This window comes from Xiphophorus maculatus, chromosome 20, assembly GCF_002775205.1.
Source record: "Xiphophorus maculatus strain JP 163 A chromosome 20, X_maculatus-5.0-male, whole genome shotgun sequence".
Taxonomy (NCBI): domain Eukaryota; kingdom Metazoa; phylum Chordata; class Actinopteri; order Cyprinodontiformes; family Poeciliidae; genus Xiphophorus; species Xiphophorus maculatus.
The window spans coordinates 21,003,814-21,028,581 of record NC_036462.1 but is presented as its reverse complement, the minus strand read 5'-3'; the positions used below and the strand labels follow the sequence as shown (position 1 = coordinate 21,028,581).

At 40.1% G+C, this 24,768-nt stretch overlaps 2 protein-coding genes across 2 annotated transcripts; one reads left to right on the top strand and one right to left on the bottom strand.

The window, feature by feature from the left end:
* The first annotated feature begins 3,469 nt into the window (after positions 1 to 3,469).
* On the top strand, positions 3,470 to 16,620 carry LOC102218271 (leucine-rich repeat neuronal protein 1-like). The gene is made up of 2 exons (XM_005799861.2): positions 3,470 to 3,984; positions 13,565 to 16,620. The coding sequence occupies exon 2, from the start codon at positions 13,736 to 13,738 to the stop codon at positions 15,878 to 15,880; it is 2,145 nt and encodes a 714-aa protein (XP_005799918.1). The 5' UTR covers positions 3,470 to 3,984; positions 13,565 to 13,735; the 3' UTR covers positions 15,881 to 16,620.
* A 772-nt stretch (positions 16,621 to 17,392) lies between these two features.
* sumf1 (sulfatase modifying factor 1) lies at positions 17,393 to 24,414 on the bottom strand. Its single transcript, XM_005799860.3, has 9 exons — positions 24,130 to 24,414; positions 23,458 to 23,631; positions 23,276 to 23,350; positions 21,472 to 21,554; positions 21,195 to 21,317; positions 21,005 to 21,119; positions 19,909 to 20,022; positions 19,759 to 19,818; positions 17,393 to 18,794 (listed from the first exon to the last, which is right to left on the bottom strand). The coding sequence occupies exons 1-9, from the start codon at positions 24,358 to 24,360 to the stop codon at positions 18,693 to 18,695; spliced, it is 1,077 nt and encodes a 358-aa protein (XP_005799917.2). The 5' UTR covers positions 24,361 to 24,414; the 3' UTR covers positions 17,393 to 18,692.
* Between the last annotated feature and the right edge of the window lie 354 nt (positions 24,415 to 24,768).

Here is a 24,768-nt window from a genome sequence, read left to right as displayed (position 1 = left end):
CCTGCTATGCATTGTGCCATTTGTTCAAAGCTCTGCCTCTGGAGTATTGGGTAAGATACTAACAGAATCACTCGCAGCTGAACCGACAGTAGTCTCCTGCTACTGTTAATATGAAAGTGCATGTATCTACAGAAAGAGACTTGTAGATGGTGGCAAGAAACATTTCACTGAAGTTAGTTCAACCAAAGCAGGTATCAGTAGCTTAGAGAGTAGTAGATCATAGTTTTTTCTGCAGTCATTTTCTCAGAAGCCAGTGAGGGCTTGATTCGAGCAAACCTCCAAAAGATGTTTGGAAAACAAGGAGCAAGAGCAACAGGTTAGTAACTAGTGAGAAAACACCCATTCTCAACAGCTATGGAGTAAACCCAGAGAGCAAACTCTCTCTACTCTTTTCAGCAGTTCCTCTGATGAGTTACAGCTGAGGATAATCAAGCCTGCCAGCTGTACCTGCTGATGAGCAGAAAACAAGCACAGACACGCTCTGCTCTGCACACAGAGCAGCAGAAATGACATGGCCATTTTTGTATTGATATGTGGAGCCAGAAAACAAAAAGGTTATTAGCCTATTCTACTGCAGCTCTGACTGGTCTTCAGCCTTTTGCAGCCTTCCAGAATTACAGTGTATTCAGATCCACCCATTATCTCATTAACTTTAACCAGCTTTCCTGTGCTGCTAAAGAAACACATTCCCACAGGATGATGCTGCAACCGCCATGTTCCACAAAAGGAACTGTGTGTTCAGGGTTAGTTTTTCACCATTTTGAGTCCCAAAAATTACTTCTAGCAAACTTCAAGCTGGACTTTCTCTTGTTTTATGTTTTTTTCCCCCTTTTTTTCAACGATCATACCACCCTTTCCTTAAATAAGAAGTAAATAATCTCTACCGCTCTTTCAGAGTGACCATGGAGCCCTTTGTTGCTTCTCAGATTATTGCTGCACACATCCTGTTGGATCAAGTAGACAATCAGGTCTTTGTAGATTTCCAGTTGTGGATAGAGATTTAACGATGAGCCACACTGAGACCATGCAATATTGTTTTCTAAGCTATCGATGCTTTAAAGCTCTTCACAACTTCATCCCTGACCTTTGCTCATTGGTCTATCAGAAGAAGATTATCAAAATACAAATGCATGCCAATCATCTCAGATTGTTATACTTTATAAGTCTGAGGAGTAATATTCTTAGCCTTTCACCAAAAAACTCTACAGCACAGCAAAGCCTTCTCCTAAACACCGAATGTAAGCAATTAAATATAAAGCTCCTTCCATAAAATTTACTGGAGCGTATTATGCTAAATTTATGATAATGCTGAAAGGTGCTGAGCCAGCTGAGTGCTGAGCTTCTCAGACAGCTTTCATTTGTATCAGAGTGCATCAGATTGTCTGTGTCTAACGCCTGTCTACATTTCATCAGTTCTGCAGATTAGACAGCATGAACCATGCCAAACATGGACTCGGATGAGTGCGCGGGAATGCGTGTGCGGTTGTTGTGCGGAATGTAGCACCATGTGCACTCAGTCAACAGTGTTGTCGGCAGCCTGGCAGAAGGTGGTGCTGGTTATAATGGTGTAATTGTGATGTACAACAAGGCTGCAAATGTGCTACATGTTTGCCCGCAGTCATCTGTTCCAGTTGCATCAAGCTGCCAATTTGATCAGGAACATTTAATTAGCATCTTCTGGATCTACTTTAATCTCAGCAAGTCAAACTCCTTCATGTCGAGCATGTGCTGCGAATAAACTGTGGGTGAACTCAGACGGAGACTTTCTGCTAAAAGGCGGAGGAGGCGTTCATCAGCTCAGCTGCTGCAGAGAGGAGAGAGTCTCAGTGCGTCTTTATCTACTTTTCACTGTGTAGTGTATTTTCATCCCACCATTCATCTTCTCGCTTCGTACTTTACATTCCACGCCAGCGTGTCTGAAAACAAACGCTGCCAAAAAAAATAATAAATAATAAAAAAGACAATACAAATCTCCTTGTCTCGTCAGCAGAGCCGACGCAGCGCCACAACGCAAAGACTTGCAGAAGGTAAAGCGGAGGGCACACGTTTCTTCGTTCACTTGTTTTTCCCAGATGGCCATGTGGAAGGAGCTGTGTGATCAGAAATCTAATAAACCGGTGCGGATGTGCTGCATCGCCTCTCCCTGAGAGGGAGGAGTTGCCACAGCAACCACACCACAAGAGCTGCAGGTTAATGATGGGAAATTATGATTTTGCCAGCTGGAACACACACACACACACGCATACACACGCACGCACACCCCTGCACGCATACACACACACAGACACGCCCACGCACGCACGCATGCGCATGTTTGCGCAGCTATCTTTGCGGGGACTTTCCATTAATTTCTACAGCCTAAACCTTACCCTTACCTTTACCCTAACCCTAACCATTACATACCTAACCCTAACCAAAACTCAATTCACACCTTAGTCATAAATCTGACCCAAAAACAGCGTTTCCCCTTGTGGGGACCAGGCTTCGTTCCCCACAAGGAGCAGTGTGTCCCCACAACGTAGCATATGTCAGGAAAATGGTCCCCACAAGGTATTAGAAACAAACACACCCACACACACACACACACGCCGTGAATGCTGAATCAACTGTATATTTGTTGTGGTCAAATTATAGCAGGCCCACCCTGCAGTTTTACTAAAATGTGATTTTTACGCATAAATATTTGCCGCAAAACATAGAGTGCTAAGAAAATGTCTTTGTCCCACTCCAGATTTCTTCTGGATTTGTTTTAAATTTTGTCACTCTTAAATGTTCAGAGTGTTTCAGATCATCAAAGTTTGCTTGCTGACAGACATAAAGCTGGGCAGTTTTACCCTTTTTACAACTGCATCGGTTTCTTTTCATTTTCCACCTTGTCTGTCAGATATCAAGGTCGAATGTGTAAAAATCTGAATACATCATGCAAGGAGTTCAGGAAGTAGCTGAAACATTAACAGAGCAGCTGACTTCCTGATTGCTTTGACTAGATTGAGAAGTAGATCACACTGTAATTAGCTGTGTGATGTTCAAAGTACTGCATGGTAAATTTAGATATAAATATACACAGACAAGAGACAACTCTTAATTTCCTGTGCAAATTTTATAATAAAGTCGTTATGTGCTGCATTTAAAGGTGTATGTGGTTTTTTTTAAAAGGTAAACATGTATTGACTTCAGAGAAAGATTCCTGTGGAATGAGATAAGTTGCCACTGAGGGAAAGCAGTCCATCTAAATCCAGGTCCTAATGAGTGCGTGTGTCTGTTCTTCTTAGAGGGAGAAATATGCATGAGATCCACTTTGAAGTCCATTCCATCCCATAATAATTACGAATCATTACATAGCAGGTCATTAAATTTAGATCATGTTTGGCGTCTTGGCGCCAAATGTCTGTTGATATCCTCCGCAGCATCCTCTTTCAAGCTTAAAGGAAAACGAAGGAAAAACATGTCAGTGATGTTGACCCGCTGCGCGAACCCAGCCTAAAAGTGAGCAGCTCGGAACCCAGGTCAGCCTGTCAGAGCGTTCAGAAAGTCAACGACTCCTTCATTGCAACGCCACAGGGTGGGACTTTTGTTCCCATGGCAGCGGTGTCACAACAGATGGTGAGGTTCGGACTTAGCGGTGAGTGTCAGGCGGTTTTTAGTCCAGCTGACCTGCGCAGGGTGGGCGCGCAGGGAGGAGGGAGGGACGAGGGGGCATCTGTGCGTTTTCTGGAAACTGCTGGGGCATCGTTGTGTTTGCAACATCGTGCCTGAAGTGGGACGGATTTTGCTGCATCCACTTTTACAGTTTTTTTCTTTTTCGTTGTTATTTTTTGGGTTGTGTGTGTGTATGTGTGTTTTTTTAACCATCCCGACTATTTACACTTCGAACTAGCAACTGCACATTTCGCGCATCCTCCGTACGCCGTGGAGGCTGACTGGTGTCACATACAGTAGCCTGCAGCATTCCTGCGTATTTACAGAGGATACGGCGCTTCACAGGTGAGTGCCATCTGTTCGCTCTGTGCATGTGCTCAAATGTTTTTGTTTGGAACATTTTCGGCGTTTGTGAATTTCCTCTTGCTATACTGAGGCTTTTAAAAAGATAGATACTTGATTTATGCTTTTGGATAAGTGCACTGATCAGCAAAGATGAAATCAAACAATAAGTCATTGTGTTTTAAAGCGAATGTCTCTCTATATATGTATATATATATTTTTTTAAACCCACATTTTTACGCATGTATAATTGCTCATAATTTCTCAGCAACATGTGCGTCTGCTTGTTCTTGTAAATTTGAACACACAGTTTGCAATCATGCTGCGCCCTGTAGTGGATTCTTATTTCTCATTGTGCCGAGATGAGAAGAGGAAACAAAGAAAAACGTGGAGCAAATCTGTGCGCTACGTTGGGGTGTAAAATGTTGAGCTTTCCATTAAAAAAAAGTACAAATGATAGACTATGAGTGTGAGAATGCGTTTCCTCATAGCTCACTATTATTACCAGTAGGTCCAGGCAGATAAACCACAGCATCAGTTCCTGGTGCAGAGCTCTGCTGGAACAGCTGTGCAGCAGCTTATCTGTTTGCCTGCCTCTTAGTAAAGAAGTCAGCAGATGTCAAATTCTGAGGCAAAGGCGGCTGGGGAGGGAACTTAATATAAATGTTGTTTATTCTGCAGAAGTCTTACAGAAATGTAGACATTTGTATATTTTGACTCACACTTTTCACTATAAAGGGCTTTGATTGATTCTAATTCACTGAGAGGCACCTGTTACTATACTGTAGCTGTTTATTTTTCCACATTGTCACAAGTAGGTGTGTCAGACCAGCACATCTAAGAGTTCAACTTTGCATCCTGCTTTTTTGCCTTGTGTGTAAAAGGGACACAGCTGATGCAGATGTCACCCGGTGGCCCAGACTCACAATAGTTCACAAGGTTTTGCCACCTTCCCCCAGGCTGAGAGCTCACAGTTCTGTGACGTAGCTCCTCCGGCCGTGGGGAGGAGTGTGAGAAAATTCCCAAACAAAGACACAACCTGGTGTGTCTGAGTGTGTTTTGGATCGGAGCCATTGTGCGCAATAGGCCAAACTCTGCAGCATGTTCTCCTGTCTGGGTTCCCACAGCAGTGGAGAAGAGAGGCAAGGCTGCAACAGGCTGACCTCCCCCCAGCTGAGAGTGAGATCTTGGATGTTTTTTGAGGTTGACGTCACTGATGTAGAGTTTGGGTTTCTGTAACAATATATGAGACGTTTCTGTTTTGTTTGTTTTTTTTGACTGACTTCCACAAGTTGAGGATTAGTTAAAGCCAATATCGAACCTCTTCAGTAAAATCGACCAAAGTCTCTCTGGCTATATTTTAGCACTTATGAAACCATATGGCACATTCTTCTTTTTCTGTTTGTTAAGAAATATTGTTTATAAAAATCTACCTCTACATAAACAATCATACAGGCACATATGCCTGTGGTGACATCACAAAAGGCAACAGAGTATGTGCACTTATATTGTATACAGAGTATGTGCACTTATATTGTTCTTGGGGTTTTTACCCTTTGTTTGCATGTTTTAACTTAAATTTCCCAATCAAACGCATTTACTTGTATTTTGACCATATTTTTTTCTAATGTGAGTCAACAGTTTGATTCTTGATCCTCTTGTGATGTCATCGGCATGAACACACGCAAAGCAGAACTTACACAGATTTCTTCGCTGTGCTTTAGAAAACTTGCTATGTTGGCATCTACTGCTGTGCAAATCCATACTTCTAGGCTGTGTTTGTTTTGCCATTGTAAATTTTCCTTTATAAAATTGCTCCAGAGAAATAGAGCTGAAAAGCATTGTAGGAATTGCAGTTGACATCACACTATCAATAGGTGCAATATCATAAGCCATTTTGAATGTAACTTTTTAATCTAAGTGATATGCATGCAAGTTCTGCTTGCTTTAATATCTTTGGCTTCTTGGATAGACCTTAAATGCCATCTTTGCCCACATGAGATGTATATTTCATAGTAGCTAAGATGATAAAACTCACACGAAGTCTGTTTGCAGAAGTGGTGAGGACAATAATGTGATAAAAAAGACAACCAGGGATTATTAAAATGTGGCTTAAGAATAGCAGAAATCCTCAGTCCAGTATGCAACAATATTATTGCACTTACACGATTTCCTGATTTTGTGCAATTCTTCTGAATTGCATCGTTTATCTCAGGCACGACTAATGCGCATTTTTGATGAAGTTTTAAAGATGGATGATCAGTTATGAGTTGATGTCAAGGCTAATACTGATCCTGTTAAGTCAATCAAGCTAACTTTATATATAGTTTTTCACATTTTTCTGTTTGTCTAGTTTTTTTTATACAATTATTTAATAAAGATAGATTTCACTGTTTCAAAATCTTCTTTTTTCACCAAATTCGTTATTGCTTTTGGATGATCTGTTGTACACTGGCTGATTACCTCCATGCATACTAACTCTGCCTGGATCCTCCAGAGACTGGAAACTGGCACTGAAGCATGATTGATCAGTGCAACTCTGACAACATATTGAGTATTCACAGTCATTGTGACTGAAAATGGACCTTTAAAGTGGATGGAGAGGACGAGGGCAGAAAGTGTGGAGGAAAAAAGATTAAAGCCAGAGAAGAAAAATTGTGTCAAGATCCATCTTGGATCCGCAGGGAAATAAGGTGACCATATGGATTTGCAGTAAATAGAAAATCCAGAGACAATTTGCTGCCCTGCAACTTTTAAACCTCAGTGGAGTCTTGAGAGGCTTTGTTCAAGTTTGCGGGATAATTTGTTCCCTTTCACTACAAATATAGCTAGAGGACTTTCTTTGTCGTTCTTCCTTCAGTTAATCATTTTCGTTCTCGCGACCTTCCGGCTGAAATAGAGCTCTCCATCCTTCTTTTTTCTGACAGAGTGGACACGCGTCCGTCTCCTCCTCCTCGGCTTTATGCCTCCGCTATCAGCAGCTGCAGCAAAGCCGTCTGTGATGTGAAGTGAGACGCCTGCACACTAAAGGAGCAGAAGCAGACTACTGCCCAGGCAGGGCAGCGAGGAACATCATGGAATGTTTTTACTTCTTCGCCTTAATTTATTGTCATATAATTACAGCTGAAAAATACAGCATCTTCTGAAATATCCTGCGACATTTACTGGTTGGGTTTATGCAGGGTCTTGATGCATGGGCCATATTTCCTGTTATGTTTTGTATGAGTACTGCTGCAGTCACCTTCTTGCAGAAGTGATGGTACCATATGAGCTCCTCATGTCTGCTTCTTATTTGGTTACCAAACATTAAAGCCTGTGGCATAGCTGTTACCATGACAATGTCATGCCTGGGAGCTGCTGATTCACTTTCACTTAGCACCCAGTATGACAACAAACCCCAGAAACAGATGGGAGAAAACTCCTCCTCCTGTGAGGAATATTAAGTGCCATCATCCCAGGGCTCTCCTGCCTGTGTTGGTGTAGTTTTATTGTTGCTATAGGCTCCACATAGAAGGTTGTGTACTCTGATCCTTCAATCTGAATAGAAGTGCTACTGGATCTGACAGCAGGTCTAGAACTTCTCTAGTCTCACTGATTGTCCTGCTCTCTGTATTGTTAAGCAGACCTCTGAGTCGCCCCGTTGCCTGATAACTGTGTTTATCAGATGTAGCATGTTATGAAGCAGACAGGCCTCATTAGCGTCCCACATTCTCATTCTGCTGTCCTGGTTATGAACCTCGTTGCAAAAGCATGGCAGCAGGCTTGAACTGAGCACACATATTACCTGCAAAGAACGTCTGAAAATTATTCACACCCTTTGGACTTGTCCACTATTTGTCACATTGCAAAGACAAACTGTGATTATTTTTTTAAGCTGGAAGGTTTTTATATTTTTACAAATATAAATATGAAAGTTATGGAGCTCATTTGTAGTTCCCTACGCTATGCTGAGGCCCCTAAATGAAATTGAGTGCAATTTATAAAAGTCATAATTTAGCTAATTAGTGAACAAGTGTCTCTCAGCGGTTTATTTGAGAACATTTGTAATCAACCAGCATCACAAAGACAAAGAGACACATCAAACAGATCAATGTTGTGGAGAAGTTTAAAGTAAGGCTATAAAATCTCATCTAAATAAATGTAGCACATCTCCAAACCTACCAAAACCTGAACTGACAGGCTTGGGAAAGTTAACATTAATGGTAAACAAACTGAATTGCTTTTCTTTTCATACCAACCACTTAAGTCATTAGTTCGACTTTATTATATGTAATTCACTCATTCACAGTCACAACTCACACATTTATACACTAATACAAAGATCAGTAGGCAACATGGGGTACAGCGTCCTGCCCAGGGCTACACTAACATGGTGCAAGTGGAAACTGAAATTTATTCCCCAACTTTTGGATTTCCATACAACTATTCTACCTACTGAGAACCAGCCAAGCATCCAGTGGAGGTGTTGATGGAGGTGTTAGTTGTGCACTCCACATATCTGGCTTTTTATGAAACAGCAAGTAAGAAGAAACTCTTGAAAAGTTTGCGTTTTCACAAAAAAAAAATGTAAAAGAAGGTTTATCTGTTCACATGAGACTAAAGGCCAAAACACTCAGCATGAAGCTAAAACTGCTCATATCACTGAACACATCTTTTCCATGTTGAAACACTGAGCCGGCACCGTCATAGATGGGGTTTTTCAGTAGCAAAAGAAAATCTGATCAAAGCAAAATGGATGGAGCTCAGTGATTTAGATCGATGCATATTCATTGGTTAGAACGGCCCAGTCAAAGTCCAGACCTAAATCAAAATCTGTGGCCGGAATTGAAAATTGATTATCACAGACAATTTCCATTCAGATAGACTAAACATTAACTATTTTTTTTAAGAATAGAAAAATGCAGACATACTCATGAATATTTGAAACTGTTCTTGCAACACTGAAATTTTGAATCTGAACATTTGAACACAAATGCACATAAAATATTTTCAGATTTTTATGACGTAAATAGACGTTTGTGACTGTAGTGTGACAGAATAGAAAAATGCATTAATACTTTTGCTTGACACTGTGTAGAAGTAGCTGTAGACAGATGTATGCAAACTCTACCATGGATAATGTATTTGTATAGTTAAACGTCTCAGGGATTTGGTGAGAAAAGGAGATAGATCTCGCTGCTGAGCTTTCTGCTCGCACTGTCAACTGGATAATACCAACAGGAACTGTTGGAGGATTTTTCTGCCTTTTTTTTTTTTTAAAGGATTCTGTGTGCAGTTGCATGCCAAAGTGACTCAGAGAAGACAGTGTACTTCTTGAGAAGTGTAGATAATGGTGTCGTGTTGATGCCAACATAATGTGCATGAGATGAAAGATTAATACAGATTTCCTTGATTGCTGTGCCTGAACATATCTGGTGTGAGTCCAGTATTCCTGCTAGTTTACTCAGTATCCTTCCTTTGAGTTTATAAATGTACCGTCCATGTTCACTGATGTTGTAAAGATGTAGGGAGTCTTTTGTAATTTTGTAAGCCAAAGGTAATGTAGAGGCAGGGAGCCACTCTCAGCGGAGCTATCTGTGGTATCTAAGTGTGCACAGGGGGGCGTCTAAGAGAGAATTTGTGCACTGCAGTGATTATCAAACAGCCCCTCAGTGAAAACAACCATATGTGCTAAGCAAACCTTCCTACAGTCAATGAGGTCAAAACATAGTGCAGTGAGGGATCCCTGGGAGCAGATGCAGACCCCCACAGTTATACCAGCCTGCCAAAAGAACCTGCTGCCAGGTGTCTGAGTTTTATTGCTTCCGATTGAAAGCGGGGATTAATCCGCCTGCCTCTTCGGATTTAATATCTGAGCAGCGCAACACATGCAGAAAGAGAGGACGAGATAAAGTCATCTGAACGGAAAAATTGCCTATGAAAGCGCTATATTTATGGGTAATTAAGATAAATAAAACATGGCTGGATCATCTGGAAAACTGGATGATGGGTAATTAAAACAGAGGTGGATGGTACATCAGAAGAAATAATTCTTAATCAAAACCAACAGGGAAAAGAAAGAGGAGCAATAGAGATTGGTGAGTTTAAGTCCTATTGAGGGAATTAGCTGAGTTTGTTTGTGACGGAGTCTCTGCAGAGTCCAGCCACTGACAGCAGGCATCAGTCTCACTCAGACAAACGGCAGCACAGCTAAAATAAGATCTGAACATTTGTGCTGGTTGTTTTACCATGGTAACGTTTTTCTGTAAAGTAAGTGTTGTTCCTTTGTGTAACTCTTGGGCTTTTGGACATCTGTTCATGCAAATGTGCAGAAGAACTGTTTGTGAAGAGTAGCCAGTAAATCACTCCACAGCACATGGATGAGGAAAACAGTCTGTGTTTTCCTCATCAGAATATCAGGGGAGCTGTTGATGGGAAGCTATAATTGACATTCTCCTGCGACTATTTGGAACAGAGCATGGTCCATCATCAATGTTTGAAATTAAATGTGCTCAGATTTTTTTTTGCACATTCTTCTGCAAATGTGCAAGAAGAATGTGCAATTGATGTATTATTTTTGCTTTGTTAAATATTAGTGATAAAATAAAATTTTCCACATGCAAACATTTTGGCTCTTCGAGAAACTGAAGCTCAGTGGTCAGATTGAGAAATTAAGCTTGAAATAAAAAAAAGTTTACGACAGGAATGGCAACTCAAGAGCTCAAAAAATAGCTTTGTAGTTGATCATAGCATTGGACGAACAACACAACCTGCTGTTTATGTTAACGATGAAGCTAATTTGTTGCCTTATTCTGCACTGTTGCATATCCATCTAGTTATTTTTTTAGTTGATTTTTTTTTTGTAGTTATGTATTTTTCATAAATTATGGAGATGCATAGTCATTAAAGCACTCGTATGATTTAATCTAATTGTATATTATTATTTTTGAAACTTTGTATTTCACAGTGTTTGTATGTGTTTTAGTTCTAATCCGCCTTTAGGTGTGTTAAAATATAACTCTTGTTTCAAGCAAAATAACCTGCTGCTGCTGGATAATAGTCATTCAGGTGGCATAATTAAATTTCTCTATGTAGACTATGATTAGATTATAGAAAATTACTTTAAACCACCAGCTGTCAAAGTGGTAATGAAACATCGAATGGCTGGTAGAAACTGTCAGATGGCCAGTAGGCTACGAAACATCCAGTGGCAGAGGGTTAGAGATAGTAACCGGCCGTAATGATAAGAGTCTGAGTTAACTGAAAACAATCATGTCTTCAGTTATGATTGTAGGACTTCAGGTGTTTTCTATGCTTTTAAGATCCAACACCCTCAATAATGTGACCCAGCCAGATCAAGCCATAACTTTGGTGTCAGACTGCTCAGCAGCGATTTTGACTTACCATTGTGTAAAAAAAAAGCTGCTATCTCAGGTTTAGGACGTGTACTGCACCCAAACCCTTCTTATTGTCATGTTGGTAATGGATGTTAGTATCTTGTTTCTTGACAAATGGAGATGTCAGAATCTCGTTGATCTCTCCATAATTGACTGCTTTTCTGACAGAAAGAGATGATGACTTGCTGCGCTCAGTCCCGTTTCTCCATCCTCTAAAGAGAAGCAGTCACCAAATTATTTTTAGTCTTCACCCACTCCATCCCAAGGTGCTACAAGCTGAGCCAAGCGTCTGTTTTTCACAGCATTTTCTGGAAAAATCTTTGTTACTCTGAAAGTTTTCTGTGTTTTCAGGAGATCTCTGGGGAGATCTATTACATTTTGGAGGGGTGGTGCATTGTGAAGACATGCAAACACAAACATAACCCCATATCGTGCCTTATCAAAGTATTCACACCGAATTTTTGTCACATTACAACCAAAATCTTCACTGTATTCTTTGGGATTTTATGTGATAGACCAACATAGAGCAGCTGATACTTGTCAAGTGGGAGGAAAAGGGAATATTAAAAAAAGTCAATATACCTTAAAGAAAGGTTTTTGGATAGTTACAGTTGCACATTTTTGGGGGTGCATCTGTTCTAACCATGCACACTTACACTGGAACATTTGAACATTTTTCTTTTGGAAAAGGTCTCTTTCAGCCAGCCTTGATGTAGAACATCTAAAAGCATCAAAACACAAGTCTTGCAACAGAGTTTTGCTTCCTCATCTCTGCTGAAGAAAAGCATCTCTATAGCACAGGGGTGCCACAACACAGCTGCATCATGTTGCTGAATTCCCTCATCAGTATGTCATTCAGCTCTGCAAAGACCTCATGATGTGCCTTTATTTGATTCAGGCGAGTTAGAGAAGGGATACATTTAAAGCTGCAGTACAGCAGCTCTCAAACACTGGACTTGAGTACACCTTGGGTACACCCACCAAAGCATGACAGTCAGGTTAGGATTATAGTTTTATAAAAGAGAAATTTTTAAAAGTTGTAATGCTGTTTTATGCAACATTAGAAAGTTCTCTGCAACTCCTTGGCCTTCTGATACCCCTACAGAACACCTAGATTTATATTAATATAAAATTACAAATGCATTGATAAAATTTACAATTCAGATTAAATTCTAAGGCCGTTCATTGCACTGGACTGGATTTTTTACTTGGAGGCCTCAGACTAAAGGGATCTGAGGGGTTTGAATATAAATGCCTAAAACTTTTTTAGATGTACTTATTTCTAAGATTTTTTTTGTCTTTTTCTTCCACTTTATTATGCAATAGTGGCCTTGTGTCGGTCATACGATTTTGGTTGTAGCATCACAAAATGTGAGAAACTTCAAGAGGTATATATATATTGCAACGTACAAAATGAACAATTAGTTGTGGAAATAAGAGTTACAGATAGGTCAAGTTAAACTACAATATTTTGTGTGCTTTAAGCAAACATTTCTTCAGCTGAAGGTACCTGAAGGTACCCTATCCTACCCCGTCAGGTAGTAAGCAGATCTAGGTAGCGTTGTACTGACAAACACAAAAATTAAGGATTAGAAAAATATCTCCGAAGAATAATGATTGCAATGCTGCATCAGTGTCATTTCTCATTATTTTAGAACCTGGACGTGTACCCAAGGGGCAATAGGTAATGTCATAAACTGGTAAAGAGATATTTCTTTCATAAATCTCTGCCTTTCTCTTAATCAACCACAACCACATCTATGTGGCTGTGGTTGATTAAAAGTCCCCAAACTCCCTGCTTTTTAAGCTTGTTGCATAATGGGGACACAGCCTGGGCTACGTCCCCCCTCCCCCACTCTCCACCCCCCTCCATACACACACCCTTGTACAAGCTGATAACCGATACTAAGCTGGTATGAATACAATCAAATCAAACAAGAGAGAGAGAAAAAAAAACTTGTTCTGAATCTCCAAGGAGGCAAACTCATCAAGGAAGCTAAAATTAAACAGATTATCTTGGATACTCTCAAACACAACCAATGTTAGATACATGCTGCCTCATTACGTTAGGTAAATAGAATATGGTCAAACCAAAACTGTGGTAAGACATAATGAATATTTAACTCATGCTTTCTTAGATTTTTACTTTATATAATCTCTATTTTATTGTTGTCACTTAATTATTTTTGCTTTCTTCTCTTTTTTAGGTTAGGAGTGACCTTTCTTTACCAACTTGTCCATCTGGCTTAGGAATCACCATTCTGAACCTACAGCAACTATAATAGCAGCAAAGTACACTGATGTTTGTGAGGTGTTCCTTCATATCCTTCTTGCAAACACTGCTTCTCCATTAAGCCCTCTTAGAGAGAGTAGCCAACATGGCAATCGGCTCTCAGCTTTGGCCACCTGTGGTCTTGCTGTGCGTGGGATTTCTTCTTGCTTGTCTGTCACCAGTGTGCAGCAAAGAATGCCCACGTTTATGTGTGTGCGAGATCCGCCCCTGGTTTACCCCCCAGTCAACATACAAGGAGGCAACGACAGTGGACTGCAATGACTTGAGACTGACACACATCCCCACGAACCTGACAGCAGACACGCAGGTGTTGCTGCTGCAAAGCAATGTCATCTCTCGCACCAGTGGAGAGCTGCAGGTTCTGGTGAACCTGACGGAGCTGGATCTTTCCCAGAACAACTTTACCAATGTTGAAGCTGTGGGTCTGAGAAACATGAATCATCTGACTACTCTGCATCTGGAGGAGAACCAGATCAAAGAGTTGCCAGATCACTGCTTGGGAAACCTCTCCAGCCTCCAGGAGCTCTACATTAACCACAACCAGATAAGCTCCATCTCCCCCTATGCATTTTCAGGTCTACGCAGTCTGTTGCGGCTCCACCTCAACTCAAACAGACTCCATGTGATAGACAGCCGCTGGTTTGAGGAAACTCCTAACCTTGAGATCCTCATGATTGGGGAAAACCCAGTTATTGGCCTTCTGGATATGAACTTTACACCACTGGGAAGGTTGAGAAGTCTGGTTCTGGCTGGGATGGATCTCACTGATGTTCCACCAAATGCATTTGTGGGCTTGGACAATTTGGAGAGCATATCATTCTATGACAACAAACTGGTCAGAATCCCCCAATTGGCCCTACAAAAAGTTCCCAACTTGAAATTCCTGGATTTGAACAAAAATCCAGTAAAAAAAATTCAGGAAGGAGATTTCAGAAACATGCTAAACCTTAAGGAGCTGGGCATCAACAACATGATGGAGTTAGTGTCCATTGATCGCTATGCTCTGGACAACCTACCAGAACTAACAAAACTAGAGGCTACCAACAACCCAAAGCTTTCTTATATCCACAGATTAGCATTTAGGGACATGTCCTCTTTGGAGAGTCTGATGCTCAACAATAATGCCCTGACTGCCCTTTACCAGCACATTGTGGCGGTGCTGCCAAACCTGCGGGAGATCAGTATTCACAGCAATCCACTACGCTGCGACTGTGTGATTCAGTGGATGAGTTTGAACAGGTCCACAGTGCGGTTCATGGAGCCTCTGGCAATGCTCTGCACAACCCCAACAGAACTCAGAGGCCAACGAGTCCGAGAGTTAAGGCTGCTGGACTCCACAGAGCAGTGCCTTCCCCTCATTTCCCATGACACTTTCCCCACCCACTTGAACCTTGAGTTAGGAATGAGTGTCAGCCTAGACTGTCGGGCAATGGCTGAACCAGAACCTGAAATTTATTGGGTGACCCCTCTTGGTGCCAAAATCACAACCGACACTGTGTCAGAGCGGTACCACCTAAGCAGCGAGGGGACTCTTCGGCTGTCTCATGTGCAGGTGGAAGACTCTGGCCGGTACACCTGCGTGGCACAGAACCCAGAAGGTGCCAACACATGGGTCTCCACAATCCGTGTAAACGGGACCCTGCTCGACAACACTCAGGTGATGAAGATCTACGTCAAGCAGACAGAGTCCCATTCAATTCTGATCTCCTGGAAAGTCAACTCAAATGTCCTGTCCTCCAACCTGAAATGGGCCTCTGCTACCATGAAAATCGACAACCCCCACATCACATACACAGCTCGCGTGCCTGTAGACGTCCACGAGTACAACCTCACACACCTTCAACCTGCCACAGAGTATGAAGTATGCCTCACGGTTTCCAACGTCCACTTGCAGACACACAAGTCCTGCGTCAACGTCACAACACAGGGTACCACCTTTGCTCTGGACCTGTCAGACCAGCACCCAAGCGTGGCTGTGCTGGCGGTCATGTCAACAGCCTTGGCCTTCCTCAGCCTTGCCACTGTGGGTGTCTACATGGCCCGCAGGTGGAAGAGGAAAAACTACCACCACTCACTGAAGAAGTACATGCTGAAGACCTCTTCCATCCCTCTCAACGAGCTCTACCCTCCGCTCATTAACCTGTGGGAGGCTGATGGAGAGAAGGACAAAGACAGCACAGAGGGGAAACCGTCCCCTGTCGACACCACACGCAGTTATTATATGTGGTGAGGGTATTCTTAATGAGGCTTAACACCTCTCTAGCAGCACAATAAGACACTCTTTTGCCATTTTGGTGCAAAAGTAAAATAAGGTTGCAAGTGTTTTTTGTATTTTTAGCTTTGCTATTAAGAGGCAGAGTGATCAAGTGAAGGATTTATATTAGTATAGCGTATCGCCTTTGTTTAATCTATATCACTGTTTGTTCTTTACTCTCCAAGACGGCAGCTGTATTTAGCCTCCAGGTTGTCTTAGTTGCTCTGCTCTGTTTCTGTGGTGCATTTTGGACTCGCATTGTTTTTGAGTTAATCATACAGCAGCAGGGGGTTGAACTATTTGTAGGAATAAGTTGTTTTTTTCTTGTTTTGTTAAACAGTTAATCTCTTGTGCACTGATAGATAAAGAGGTTTGTGAGAACTTCAATTCAAAGCTGACTGCAGGGTTTAGACTTGTTAAACTGTCTACTGGATGTTAGCGGTTGTGCAGTAATGTTGTATCAACTATAAATTTGAACCTTTTGAGTTTCGCTGTGACAAAGTAGGACTTTAGTTTGCTAAAAGTGTAACACTAATTATTCTAGAAATAAATGTTTCTTTTGAAATTTTCTCCAAAGGTGCACTAGAATTTTTTTTGACATTATTCTCCATTTACTTATGCATTAGGCTAGAGTTTTTGTTTACTAATTGCTTAGTTTATAAGCCCCACATGTAATATGTAAACTTACTGATAAATAAAGATTTTGTTCTTTTGCAGACGTTTGGGACTTCTTTGCTTGTCAATTTGCCAGTTTTCTGTCCCAACCCAATCATAAGGTTTAACACCAAGTTTCCCCATTGTAATGTAGCTATTGGTTTTATGGAGGATTCTTTATTGCTCTGAAGGATAAAACACTTTACTTGCTACACTGATCCATTTTAATAGTCAAAGCTCAAACTATACCAGTTCGGTACATAAATCAGCTACACAGACAGAGTCAGGGTTCCTGTAGTATCTTCGAAAGTGTTTTCCATACCTGGGTAACTTTGGAAAAAAGAAAATAAGAGGATGGAAAAACCTATCAGAGGGGCTGTTGCCTTTCTCACAACATGGCTGATGGTGGACGAAGCAAGAAGGTCCTGTGTTCAAATCCTTTACAGAACTATTCTGCATGTGTGGGTCCTAACTCCAAAAATAAGGTCACTCTGTCTTACCCTTAGATCCACTGCTATTGTCTTTTTTTGACATGGAAATTTGGGTCAAAGTCTAATTTGACCCAAAGACTGTAAATTATTTATGTCAAGAAAGATCTTAATCCAGTATTGAGCACTGCTTTACAACTTAATTAGAATTACAGGTGTAAGATATTACCTTAACAAATATTTGTCACGGTGACATGTATTTTCAGAAAACCGATTGACCAGTTATTACTCACTTGAAGCAAATATTTGAATAAACTAAAATGATCAAACACTCATTTTAGTGATTAAATTCAAAAAGCCAAACTCATTAATTGCTTTGATTTATTGCAGTGATAAAACTTTTATTTCTGTTAATTTTGACAGCTTACAGCTAATAAAAAAAATAAAGGCCTTACAAAAGACAACTAAAAATATATATTTTAACATAGAAAGACTCACTTGGTTGAGCCAGATGGCCATTCACACTTAGCCTGGTTCTGCTGGAGGGTTTCCTCTCCACAAGATAAACTGAAATGCAATGTTATCCAGAGAAACCTATCCATGTACCATACATTATATGCACCGAAAACTTTGTCTATAGTACCAACTTTATTTTGTGTCTCTCAGCTTCTTCTTGACCATATTACATAGATTCAACAAATGCATTATCAACAACTTTGGTCAGGTATTGGTACTTTTGGATGTGTGGGCATGCCCCACGCTCTGTTGGAAAGTAAAATTTCAGAACAGCTTCTCAGCATGAAGTTCTCCAAAATGTCTTGGTACAATGCTGCTCTGATGTTGGACCGAGTCTTAATAAAAAACAAAAAACAAAACATGTTTTATGTAGTAGTCTAACTATCTGGGCAACTGATTTCTTTTTTGTTTGCATTGGCTGTAAGCAATAGTCATCAGGAAAAAAAAAAACAGAAATAAAGAATATACACACATATCACTGTGTGTACATACGTTTTATTTAAACTGATTTGCTAAAATAATAATAATTAAAACATTGATTTCAACTTATTATCAAGCACCTGCATGCTAGAAATGCTTTAACAACTCAGTCCAGAAGGAGATTTGGACAGCTGAGTTTGTGGTTGGAAGTGCAAAACTTGCAAGTGGCCTGTAGATTGGAACAGTAGATATACTGTATATGCGGAGCTACTGCCCCCTAGAGGTTTATATTTGTAATGCATAAAAAGGGACAATCTTACAAAACCCCAAATCAAGACAAAATGTAATTTTTCTGATGAGAATTTTTATTATTATGACCTCTTTGCTAACCTTAGAAAGAGACAAAAAATATGTTCTTATAGTAACTTTACACCAACCATATGGCTGAACAAAACCAAAGTTGTAGCCTTTGTTGTAAATGGTCCTAAACTTAAAAATGACACAGCTATAATAATAAAAAGAAGCTGATATAATAAAGACTATAAATCTCATCTTTTTATATTTTATTATAAAAAGTGAAAAACACTTTCATAGTGTGAAATAGGATATTTACAGCAACATTTCCTATGTTTCCTTTTTTTGACTGTGGACTAATATGGCAGCAAAAAAAACTGCCATAGCAAAAAAAAAACTGTGCCATCCAGTTCAAATCCTAGTAAACACTTGGATTACAGATAATAAGGAAGTCTTTATTAAACAGGCAGCTCAGGTTATTGTTTCTCCTGAGAAACACAGCGAAACCCCAGGTTGGAGGCTGAGCTGTCAGGGGTGTTCTGGCTCCGAGCTGCACATCGGTATCTGTAGCAATAAGACTGACAGAGAGAGAGGAGAGAAGATTACTCTCAGTCAAACTATAATCCTAAGACTGCAGTGGGAGTGATTTAAAATTAGGCTTGCTGCTGTGTTTTTCTTCTCCACAACTTTTTTGCACAACTCTAGAGCACAAACTGTTTTCTTTCACTCATGTCATGCAGAAGACAAACAGAAATGTGTGCTGTGAACCTTTATTATACAGCTAACTACAGTCCCACTGCGTCCAGTGCTGCCGAATCTAAACATGGATTTCATAACTTTGACAATACATAATTCATCATGTATTTGTTTTAAGTCAACGCTCATTTAAATTCCGGCAACGTCCCGCTAGGTTGATCATAGATGTGAGGACAATCGTTTGCATAACCATTCATCTAATTTAACATCTGTCCTGTCTATCTCTTATCTCCATGAAATAAATGGTAAGCTTTACAAAATCTGATTAGCTTTCAGGCTACACTGTGTTTCAGTAGTGTTCAAATATTCTCTTTTTAGCTTTTAGCATTTTTATATAATTTCACTAAACTCATACATCAATATACTTTAAACTCAAAATGAAAAGGTTGTATGAATTAGCAGGAGAACAGGTTAAACAGCAGCTAGCAGCATCAAACCTTACACACCGGGAAGAAAGACCAAGCTGGATTTTCCCCCATTGTTAACAACAAGGAAGATATAATAGCTGCAAAGTAGGACTACACAGTATCTCTACACAAGTCTAAGTTTTCACTTTGCTGCTCAGTCAGTAACCAGGCCTGGTGTAGATGCTGAAATTGAAATAATCTTTCCAAAATATGCGGATGGACACAGCAAACTGATGAAATTTGCATAATCTATGACATTTAAAAAACGACAAAAATGTACAAACAGAATAAATCTGTAAGGGACAGCATTTATAATGTCCAAGTTAAGAAAGTATAAGACAGAACAATAATAATTACATATATAGTTTGCCATCTTTACCTTGTGGCACATGTATGACCCTCCTTTTTTCACCTTGTCTTTGCCTGAAGGGGGGCCAGTCTGAAAGACAAGTGAAGGTATTGTCACTAATATTTTCCAAAACTAAACTCATGACAGTAAAATAGAGAAAATCCACATTTTTGCTTTCACCGGATTTTGTTGGTGGTCTGTGGTGTGGTGAACGGTCCACCAGTCTGAAGTCCACTCCCAAACATTCCCCACCATATCATGTAGACCGAACAAGTTGGCAGGAAAAGACATAACCTGCAAAATATGGATGTGCAAGTTTTGAAAATATACGATTGTTGAAAAAAATAGAAATACCATTTAATCTGAAGCAAGGCACAAGTATGGAAAAGCATCTTGTAACTTTTTCCATATAGGTTTTCTGCTGGTGAGCTTATTTCCTGCTTCCTCCTGTCAAAATCTCAGACTAATAAATTACAATGTAATTCTAGGCTATTTTTAAGAACAATTTTCTGTACATAGCAACAGCTTCTTTGCAGAATTTAGTTATTTTGTTGATATTGATGCTACTCAAATAATCAGAAAAGAATTAAATGTGCTCCTAAAAGCATGCATTTTTAACTTCTGTGTTCAAGCTCACGTAGCGAGGCTTAAGAAATATTGTTCACCACTCTATATTACCATATTTGGTTATCTTATAATAAATCTCACATGCAGAACTTGCATGTGAGAGCTTGAAAATAGCAATGATGCAACTTTGAAGTTCCTCCTTAAAGTATCCAGAGCATAAGTTTGCAGATATTTTTTTTTCCTTTTGAGAAATGAATGGTCTAATTTTGAAACAATGCCTGAATCATATTATTGAAGTACAGAACAAACTCATTCAGAGTTATTTTGGGTATTTGTCCAGCACCAATTAAAAGAAATATATATGTAAATTTTATGTAGATGTTTGTTTGATATGTCTATCTAACTCACATTTGCCCTTGCCAGACAACTAATCAATAATTGTTCTAATATGCAGAATTTTGAAGGTCTTGACAAATAAGCTTGAAAGAAACAATCTGTATAAGATCTGTCTTCTCCCCTACTAGAGAAGATATAAATCAGTTTTACATCGTAAAGGAATTTGCCTTCGTCCTGAGAACTTTGAGGTGTTGTAAGTTTGTAAATGGAGTACATTCCTGAGACAGAGTCTTCTCCTACCCAGTCTGGAATATGAAATCTTTGTCACGCCCACAACTACAAAACTTTCCCCTTCACCTCTTGTCCCACTTACAGGAGATGTTTTGACGTATCCGTCCTCTCCAGAGTTGTGCACGGGAAAATCCCCTTGCCACAAGTTGGCGTAGTGTCGTCCCTTTGGGTTCAGTTTATTCCCCCAGGGGTAAAGTCTGAGAGGAGATAAAGTGCCCCAGAAGATTAATTTCAGGCACACTCACACTGCACAGTCATAACTCACGGCCCACCTGTCTCGCAAGCCCCCCCTGCAGGCGTACTCCCACTCAGCCTCAGTAGGGAGTCTCTTGTTGGCCCAAGAGCAGAAGGCGACAGCGTCAGCCCAAGAGACGTGTACAACTGGATGATCCAGTCTGGAGAAAACAGGTGTGTTTTCCAAGTATATTTTCAGTGATTGTTACTCAGACCTCATTAAATAAAATAAAACATTCAAATAATGCGTTTTCAGATTGAGGGTCTGTGCATTAAAATGTTATTTTACCAGGCACGTAGTAATGATTTGGCTACCTGTCTGTGATGTTTGAGTCTTGGCCCTCAGGGTGATTCCAGTTGGCCCCTTTGACTGGGAGCCACCAGGGGGCCGCCGCCACCTGATAGCAAAGAGATAATAATAGTTGTAACTGGTTAAACTTCTTTCATCCATTATCTCTTCAACTTTATTTTTTTGTTCATAAATTCCTGTCAAAGTTTGTCAGGAACTGTCTTGGCAGAGTACAAATGTCTCTACTGGTTTCCAGTGCTGCTCCGCTGGTGTGCCCCCAGTATCGTCTCAGCCTTATGATCAGGCTGCACACGACGAAGCAGTAAATACGCGGCTGTCTGGCTTTCGTCTTTGAGAGCAGGAACATGTAGTATGTCTTCCTGCCTACTTAAAGTCATAAAAACTATGACCTGAATGTCTAGCAGTAGGAACTTGAACTGTGGATGAGTTAGTCGGGAAAACACCTTCCAAAATTAGAATTTTGTGAACAAAGCTACACAACAATGAAAGATGTTTGAAAGACAGGACATTTTATCTGAGGTTCTAGTTTTTCACTGTCATAAAGGTGCAACTGTTTCTGGTTTCTAATACAACCTTTTTACATTGCCCTTATGAACGAACAGATGTAGATTTGAGATTTTATTTCGCTTTTGGCTTTAAAGTATATTATTCTAGTTCTTCCCCACCTTGCTTTTTTATTTTTCATACCCATGGTTTATTGAAATGTTGATGCTGCAGCAACATGATGCAGACTAAATGATCTGAAAATGAAATATCCAAAGGATTTCAAGAACAAATGAAAACATTTTCCCCAGACATTTATTGGTCTGGGAAAAATTATACAGTCATTTGTAATGGTTAGAGACCCCAATGAACCACCGTGAAAGCCATTATTCACAAATTAAGAAAATATGTAACAGAGACAAACCTTCCCAGGAACCAACACAACTCCAAGACGGCACTGATGACCCACCCAGGAGACCAGGTGAAGATTATGGGCTTCACCTACCCTGATTAAGTTCAGCGTTCATGATATAATAATAAGAAAAAAAAACTGAGATAAAATGATATCTATGAAAGAGTTTGATGCTCAGAACTACTGCTGAACATGAAGCCCATCTCACATTTACCAAAAAAAATGTCTAAAACAATCCTGGAAAATATTCAAAGGAATGAGGAGTTCAGAGTGAAACTTGTGGAAGGGGTGCATTCTTTTATACATGGAGTAAAACCAACACAATGTTTCAATAAAAGAACACTAGCAAAATGGAAAATGAAAGTTTTGGCTTGTCAAAGCCTGGACATAAATCGGACTGTGTGGCTCGTTAAAAAAAATTCTGCAAAGATGAGCCCAAAACTCTTCCACACTTAAAAAAAACAACAAAACTAATTACAAGCTATTGTAAATGAAGATAATACTAATTAGGGTTACTTTTATCCCACGTTATCTTTTTCTTCAAAATTTTTTGTGATAATCTGAAACATTTACCTGTGACAAAAAAAGCAAAAACATTAGAAATCTGTAAGGGGACATACATTGTTAATTGGAAGGAGTCGTCTCAGGAAGTTGTGAGCATCGTAATATCTATATATCCTGTACCCTTAATGTTCAAACAGGCCCAAAAAGCAAGAGGCTGAAGTTGTGTCTAACTTCAATAAAGTGTGTGTGAACTTCTTCAGCTGGTGGTATTTCAACAATAACAGTTCTGAATAAATAATCATTTCCCACCACTACTAAGGTCCAACTTCACATGTGCCCCTCATTTTGTTGTCTCCATCGACATAAGAAACTTAGAGTGACCTTACTCAAATCTGCATGAATATACTCACTGCTTGTGTGATTTGGCTTTTGACAGATTCACTCAAGATTCCCTCAAACACAAACGAGTCTCCAAATTTCTCTGCCTAAAATCAGGAGGAAAAACAAGTTTATACCCAGAGAACTCTGCAGAATTACAATAGCATCTAAAATGTACTACATTTAAATATCTTAAAACAGAATTATTTGATACCTCAGTAACATAACCTGTGGCTTTGATGAAGCTCTGGAACTGTTGGTTAGTTACTTCCAGTACGTCCATGTAGAAAGAGTCAACGTACATTGGTCTCTGTGGCGCCTCGCCATCCTGGGGGATACCTGGGTCATCCGTTCCCATGAGAAACTCTCCTCCAGGTATGAACATCATCTGAATGGAGAGGAAAAACTTCAGCTGTGCTAAAACCAAACCATAAATTTATCAGAAGTGTCAAACACACACACAACAGAGGTAAGCAGCAGTTTCAACTGCAACATCCAGAGCTGACTGTAAAGAAAGTCTCAAAAGTGACTAGTACCAGTTTGTAGTCCACCACAAGCTGAAACTTCTATTTTATTATGGAGAAACAATAAAAGTCACACTGAAATATTAAGCAGTCTACTGGCAAAGTAAAAAAGCAAATATGACTTCAAAAGTTTTAAACTGCATTTCTCAACAACTTTATCACGTCTGCTGTGTATTATGCTGTTATTTAACAAAGCTGTATTTTGACTGAATTACACCAAAGCGAACTCTATTTGCTGATAAGGCGCCTTTGAAGGCATTTATTAAATCTTTGTAAAATGGGCTGAATACAACTGCATAACACACTTTTCAGATTTTTATTCATACATACAAATCCAGGTTATTCCTGTCAACCCTTCTAACCTGAGAGATTTTCTCATTAGCAGCTGCTGTGTATTTTGCAGCAGGCTCGCTCGATGGTCGCTCCTCCTTCGAGTCCGCAGCACTGGAGGCGGCTCTCCTCAGCCTATTGCAGCCGCAGCCCGCTGCTCCCTCCGTGGAGGCGGCCTCTTGCTCTCCTCCGCATGAACTCTGAAGACAAACTCCTACACTGACGAGCACTACCACTAAAAGCAAGAGAAAATAGCGTACCATTCTGGCAAGTCCCCTCCAGTCGGGATGTGCTCATGTTGATACTCTTACTTCCGCAAAGTCACGTGGGAAGTCAGCTGATCTGACTGGAAGAAAATTTTAACTCTTTACTGAAGGGGGTTTCTATGTTTCTCTCTTAGATCAAAACCTGGTTAGATGTTGCATGTTTTGTTTCTTTTAATGACTAAAGGACTGTAGAAGGCCCCGGAGATGATAGTGAAGGGAGCTAAGAAGGTCAGCAAAGTTTCACACACTGCTACAAAGCAGTACATGTACGTATGGGGTGCCGTTTGTAAAGTCACACAAAATAAGCAGCAATATTTTTATTTGTTAGCCTGTCATTAGAGGGAAAGAAAGGAGTGCTCATTTTTCAAAGTCTTATTTTCACCGTGCTATTCATACATTTATAAA

Coding starts and splice junctions, on each gene's coding strand:
- LOC102218271 (XM_005799861.2), top strand. CDS start 13,736: ATGGCAATCGGCTCTCAGCTTTGGCCACCTGTGGTCTTGCTGTGCGTG.
- sumf1 (XM_005799860.3), bottom strand. CDS start 24,360: ATGGTACGCTATTTTCTCTTGCTTTTAGTGGTAGTGCTCGTCAGTGTA. Junction 23,351..23,457: donor CCACAGGTTATGTTACTGAG/GTATCAAATAAT, acceptor TCCTGATTTTAG/GCAGAGAAATTTGGAGACTC. Junction 18,795..19,758: donor GGTCATACATGTGCCACAAG/GTAAAGATGGCA, acceptor TCTCTCTGTCAG/TCTTATTGCTACAGATACCG.